The 6631-nt window shown below is 35.2% G+C and overlaps 1 protein-coding gene across 1 annotated transcript; it reads right to left on the reverse strand.

The window, feature by feature from the left end:
• Nucleotides 1-1096: 1096 nt before the first annotated feature.
• LOC114747462 (trans-cinnamate 4-monooxygenase) lies at nucleotides 1097-4764 on the reverse strand. The gene is made up of 3 exons (XM_028935799.1): nucleotides 3931-4764; nucleotides 3693-3826; nucleotides 1097-1853 (listed from the first exon to the last, which is right to left on the reverse strand). The coding sequence occupies exons 1-3, from the start codon at nucleotides 4713-4715 to the stop codon at nucleotides 1255-1257; spliced, it is 1518 nt and encodes a 505-aa protein (XP_028791632.1). The 5' UTR covers nucleotides 4716-4764; the 3' UTR covers nucleotides 1097-1254.
• Between the last annotated feature and the right edge of the window lie 1867 nt (nucleotides 4765-6631).

Genomic DNA, 6631 nt, shown 5'->3' on the forward strand with positions numbered 1-6631 from the left:
ACAAAGTTACCAATCCCACCTTATGACCAATTAGCATATAGTCAAGACAATAAATGATGCGTTCCAAGGCCAAGGAGTAGTAATTGAAATCTAAAGAAAAATGTTAAAAGACTCAAGAAATACCAGTAGCAAACCTCGCTCCTTAAACATTCATAAAACGTATAACACTTCAGGCGATGCATACAGATCATTCTAAGAATCAAGTCGACATAAACATTTAAAGGACTGATGCATATTATCTCAAATACAGACCATAAAGAGGCAAATTTTGAATCCCACTACAAAGATCCTAAAATTGGCAGCGAAAAACAAATAAACCTAAATTGAACCTGAGTTGTTGTAGGTAGCATAGCAGCAGACTGTAAACACATAGTCCCTAAATTTTCATAGAAAGCTATCAAAAGTTTCGTAACATCCTAATTTCAAATCTGACATCATTAAGTATTGTTGAGGGTAAAGACTGAAAATTTAGACGCAACCAAAGAAAAAGTAGTGTCATTTTGACTAGGTTACTCAAATCAATCTTATAATTTGCAGGAATAATCAGGATTACATAACCCCACGCAAAAAAATAGCAACACAGAGAGAGAAGAGTAAAAATGTACAGCATTTATCCCAGTATTTTGAAGCAGAATTTTAGTGGGCAAGTGTGGGGTTTTCAAAGAGACTTGCAACCCAGAGAGAAATTATTGATATGGGTGCTGGGTGGACAAGAAACGATTCTTCAATTGAGGGGACGAGAGAGTAAGGGCCAACGGTCTATGGCTTACCTTTTCCAATGGTGACGAGGAGAACGACGACCAAACACTGGCGACAAAAACAATCTAAGCTACTAAGACAGCAGCGACCGAACAATGGTTAATAACGGCACGAGTCACGGTGGAGCAAAGAGAAGTCGCGGTGGAGCAGAAAGCAAGGGCATGCAGGAGCAAGGGTGAGAGAGTGAGGTTTTACGCCGGATCTTTATCTCAGGTTTTCAGTTAAAACATGAAGGGTGATTTAGTAATTTGACAAATAAAATCTCTCAGCCGGACTTAAAATTAATTTAAAGATTTTAAGGACTTTGAGGCAATAATTTTTCAACTATATGTGATTGTAAAATATTGGAAATTAATTATTTCAAAATTATCATCATCACGTGTTACAAATCGGAGACCTGCAAAATAGAATTGACCGATTGCAATTGATGGAGGCCCTACATGGATCTGTCTCTCACGACGCTTTTAGTTCCCTTGAGACCTAATACAGAACTCTCTAGTGGCTTCTTGGCTTGGCAACAATGGTGGAATGCTTAAGTATGTGCAAACTGAACTGTCCACCTTTCTCAGTAGTATCAATCTTGGATTGACCAGGAGGAGGCAAAAGCTCAAAGTTCTGAACCAAACGCCCCAAAGTGATACCCAGGATAGGCAACGCCAGTATTATTCCGGGACAGCTTCTTCTTCCGACTCCGAATGGCAAGTACCTGAAGTCGTTTCCGTTAGCTTCCACTTTGGCCTCCTCCTCCAAGAACCTCTCGGGTCGGAATTGTTCTGGGTTCTTCCATTGGGCCGGGTTGTTGGCCAGCCACCATGCGTTCACCAGGATCTTGCTCTCCGCCGGGATGTCGTAACCACCGAGCTTGGCGTCGTGAAGGTTCATGTGTGGGACAAGCAGTGGGATCGCCATTCGGAGACGGAGAGTCTCTTTGATCACGGCCTGGAGGTATGGGAGCTTGTGGGTATCGGGTTCAGTAACCGGGTTCCCGACTCCGAGAACGGTGTCGATCTCGTTCCGGAGCTTCTTCTGAACCTGTGGGTGGTTCACTAGCTCGGCAATACCCCACTCGATTGACCACAGAGTTGTCTCAATTGCTGCTTGCAAAAAGGGAAAAAGTTAATCAGTATGTTGAACTCAAATCTTTTAGTATTTCTTATTCATCAAACAATATAATTAATCAGATTTAGACTTGTATAAAAGAAAAAGTTTTAATTTAGACCTTTCTCATACACACATGAAATATTATTCTTTGGCAGCAAAACAAACACACACACACATGAATTCTAAAAAAGAAAAAAAAACATAATTTGGGGGCAAAGAAATGTCAGGTGCATGCATGGAGAGTAAAACTAAATATTCATAAATTATAATCATAATTTATTATAATATTTTATCTAATTGATAGTTGAATTAGTCCTAAATAATAGAAAAATTTTTACTTGGTTTTTCTTATTTATTATTTTTTTCTCAAATTAATTTCATTAATTTATAAACCAATATATAATTATGTACACGAAGATATTTTAGTGAGCAGATTATATTTGTTATAATTACTTAATTTATATAATTTTATTAATTTATTTAAATTAGTTAAGCAGTAGTAATATATTGACCATTAGTTACTCGTTGAATTTTAAAGAACTAATACCAAACCAGTTGACTGTTTTCTTTTGCTCTTCTTTTCTTTTTCTTTTTAACTTTTTAATGGAGGGAGATGGTGTTGAATGACAAAGATAATACAAGACCAAAGAATAATGACGGATGACGGTAAACCCCAGGCCTTGCCTCCACCAAGCCAATAGATATGGTCGCAATCATACCAACAACAGCCACGCAATACTATCACCAACCTCTAATCATACTAACAAATTGGGACAATGGAAAATCAAAAGTGATTTAAATTTGTGTTTTTGACTATTCAGCTGAATACTAATTCCTCCAATCCTTAATATAAGAGTTTATTTGACTTTTATTTTCGTTCTAAATATAAAACTCTAATATATTTTGTCTCTCATATTTATCTATTTTTTTTGAAATAATCCTTGTGATAATGGTAGTTTTAGTCAATATACTTGATTAACAAGGATATTTGAGAAATAACAACACTTATTTATTATAAATAACTAACTTAATTAGTTTTTTTAATCTACTCAAATTAATTAACTAACTCTTATATTAAGGATCAGAACTAATACTAAGTTTTTATTTTTTTTTAAGAAAAAAAATCTCCTGCACAAGATGATTGTACTCTTTTTTTATCATTATCCAACAAGCGGAGCAAACGGGTCCTACCACACGCGGTATTTGTTAAATTTTAAAAAAAAAAAACTATGTATATATTATAAATAATTAATATCAGACAATCATGGGCAACCTAGATGCTACAAAAAAAAGTAATTATAAATAAATTACAATTATTCTTAAACATGCGTTATTTATATATATTATGCCTTACCATAATAGCATCAAATTAGTTATTAATTATATATATTAGTTAAATTTGCCCAATTTATCTACTCATTGAAAATCCAATTCTTAACTAAAAGTAACATGCATGGGAAAAAAAAAAAAAGTTTGTTTCCAGGTGGTTATATATGGCTCCGTGCTAGCCAAGTAGGCGTCATGACGGTAGGCGGACCCCAATTTGACAAGTGGGGCCCCACATTAATTCATTTGCTATTCTGCAAACAAATAAAAATGAAACACTGTACTTGTCAAACGGAGAATCAATTTGGTCTCTGTTTTCGTTAATCACGCCCGTGACTTTGAGACATTCCTACCAAAAACAGAGCCCAAGAGTACTCCCCTGACTCACAAGTAAAGCGTAACTCAAGTCCCAGACCCAAGGCTCACGCACATTGAGGCAAGTTCTTTTGTTTGTTTGGTTATTTATCAGCAAGAAAACGTAAAGAAAACAAAGAGAAAGAACGTACCAGCAACGTTGATATTCTCAACAATGTACAGCACATTGTCTTCGTTGATCTCTCCCTTCTTCTGAGCATCCAAAATGTGATCAACGGCGCATTTAAGTCCATTGTTTCCCGTACTCTTCGTACTTTCCAGCTTCCTGAATTGAAAGTTCATCGTAATCACAATCAATAACATAAAAGAAATTGCAGATTTTCAAAGACGAAGTGAGTAAAATTATATAAATTAAAAGCATAAGCTAACTTTCTCTGGTCGACGAAATAGTCCTTGAAGAGCTTCAACCTTGTGTCTTTGACTTCCTTACAGATCTTAAGGTAACCTCTAAGGAAAGGTCTCAAAATGGGAATGAAATCGCCATAGTTGTAATCGAAGCTCTGAGCCAATCGACTTCTTTCTCCGTTCAGAGCTCTGAGTTTCTGGAACTTCGGATCGTTCTCGCTCTCGAATCTTGTATCGAACATGATTCTGTACATATTATTGTACATCATCAGTTGCAATCTCTTCCTTAGGACGATTCCTTTCGTCGCCGATTCTGGATTCTTCTTCACATCTTCCACCACCTGATCCACCTCGTTCTCCCAGCCTTGCCGGTATTGCTGAACCACCTTGTTGGTGAAGAACGGCACCGTCATGATCCGCCGCATCTTCCGCCAGTGCTCGCCGTAGACGGTAAACACCATGTCTTGACCTTTTCCGGTGAATATGTCGAACACTACGTTGCGGGTTCGGGAGCCGAACTCAACGCCTTGTGTGTGGAGCACCTCCTTGGCGAGCTCCGGCGAGGAGACGACGACGAGGTTGCGCTGACCCATCCGGAGGAGGAAGATGTCGCCAAATTTCTTGGCCAAGTCGGTGAGGTTGCGGTGGTTGAGGTCATCGCCGACTTGAAGCCAGTTTCCGAAGATGGGAACTGGAAGGGGGCCGGGAGGGAGCTTGAAGCGCTTTCCTCTGAGCTTGGAGATGACGGTGGCGAGGACGACGGCAACGAAGAGACCGAGGAGGGTCTTCTCCAGAAGGAGAAAATCCATGGTGGCGATCGAGGGAGTGAAGAGTATGCGTTTGTTTCAGCGATTGGGTTTGGTCCGAGGAATAAGATTGAAAGTACGGGGTTTTTATGGAAGAAACGGTAGGGAAGTAACGGCGTTAGATAGCGGCGATCGGTGACCAGTGGGTCGATGACTGGATGACGCACAATGTGACGGTCGTAGTAGGTGAGCGGGGTTGGTGGACTCTATTCAACTCATGTTTAACAAAAACTGGAAAACAACAACAACAATAATAATTGTGCTACTTCTTGTTTTTTAACTAGCTGCCACGTGCATTTTTCAATCCTACTACAATAGTTGAACAATTTGAATTGAGTCTCAGCTAAGAAACATAAAAATTAATCTTTTCATCCCCATAATTTCCACTCAATTATAATTCAATTTCTAAAATTCAATTTAAAATCATTTAATTCTTATAGTTTTGACATAATTATTATGACTTAATTATTGAACATTAATTTGATTGAACACCCTAACTGTAATTTTAATCATTCAAGAAATTAATCATTATATTTTAGAAAATAAATTATATATTTTAATAAATTTGGGAACTAAAGTTTGAAACGATTAAAATTATTGGGATTAAATCATAGTAAGTTAAATTTTAGAACTAAGTAGGTATTGCCTTTTCAACGGGTGCCTTTTTTTCAATGGTCTTCATTATGCCTATTAATAAAAACTCCCTGTTTTGCCGGAATAAAAACCCCCTTTTAATGTAGATGGAACCAATAATATTAGTTTGACAAAAATGTTATAATTTTGGAACATAAAATAGTATATTTAAAACCAAAATAAATCCATTCACCTAACTTTTATATGAGGGATAAGAAGGAATACATCGAAATAGAAGTTATATTTAAAAGAAAAACATTGAGTGACTGAGGTATTTAAGTTTTAAAATTTTTAAGTAAAAAATATAACAGCTCTTTTCAATATTATTAAATTATAATTTGATGATTGATATTATTGAATCGAGGTTCAAATCCACCCTACACTACACGATATAGGATTTATTGAGAAACACATGAACTATGAACTGCATGTTTGGATTGACGCTGAAGAGGTCAAACATACATTAGAACTTGGGAGACGGGCGTTAGTAGCTGGTGTAAGTCTGAACAATTGTTTAGATCAGTTTTTTCTCAAACTAACTTTTAGGGAAAAAAGCTCATTTAAGTTAATTTATGGGGCTTTTGGTGGTGAGAATGTGGAGAGAGAAAAAAATAGTAATGAAAAAGACAAAAGACTCCAACAAACCCAATAATTTCATATGTATAAAAATTTAAATAATAAAATTTAGAGAAAATTAGGAAAAAGTGTCTCCATTAAAAAGTTACTCATCTGGTTTTATTTATAAATTATTTTCAATATATTTTACACATACCAAGAATAAATTTCATTAACTCCTATTTAAAATTTAACAATTTTTTAACTTTATTCATGTTTACTATATATTATGCCTCGTCTAAACTAATTTAATTAATAAAAGTTAAAATTATAGATTCATGCAAATAAATAAATATATTATATTATATGTTACATAATCTCTCTAAAATACTTATATATATCCATAATCTTTTTAAATTAGTTAACTTAGTCTTATATAAAAATTCATATTCTTTTGAGTTATTTTATATATAAATTTACTTTTTTATTATTCATCCAAACAAGATACAACTTTTCCAAATTAACTTCTTAGAAATACTAATCCAAACATAAATGACATCACACTAACTGATTTTTATAAAAGTTATATGAAATAAAAGTGAGTTTTGTTACAGATAATCCAAATATAACCAAATTTACTGGTTAAACAAAAAAAAAAACAAAAGAACTATGAAGTATTACGTGTTTTGAAACGTCTTCCAAGGTGCGGTGATGACGCAATTTATTGTGGG

Source organism: Neltuma alba, unplaced genomic scaffold, assembly GCF_004799145.2.
Source record: "Neltuma alba isolate B1F8T4 unplaced genomic scaffold, ASM479914v2 tig00000877_pilon, whole genome shotgun sequence".
Taxonomy (NCBI): Eukaryota; Viridiplantae; Streptophyta; class Magnoliopsida; order Fabales; family Fabaceae; genus Neltuma; species Neltuma alba.

Excerpts from the sequence above, each read along its gene's own strand:
- LOC114747462 (XM_028935799.1), bottom strand. The coding sequence starts at position 4,715 with ATGGATTTTCTCCTTCTGGAGAAGACCCTCCTCGGTCTCTTCGTTGCC. Across the intron at positions 3,827-3,930 it reads TATTTCGTCGACCAGAGAAA|GAAGCTGGAAAGTACGAAGA; the intron begins GTTAGCTTATGC and ends CTTTCAATTCAG. Across the intron at positions 1,854-3,692 it reads TGAGAATATCAACGTTGCTG|CAATTGAGACAACTCTGTGG; the intron begins GTACGTTCTTTC and ends TTTTGCAAGCAG.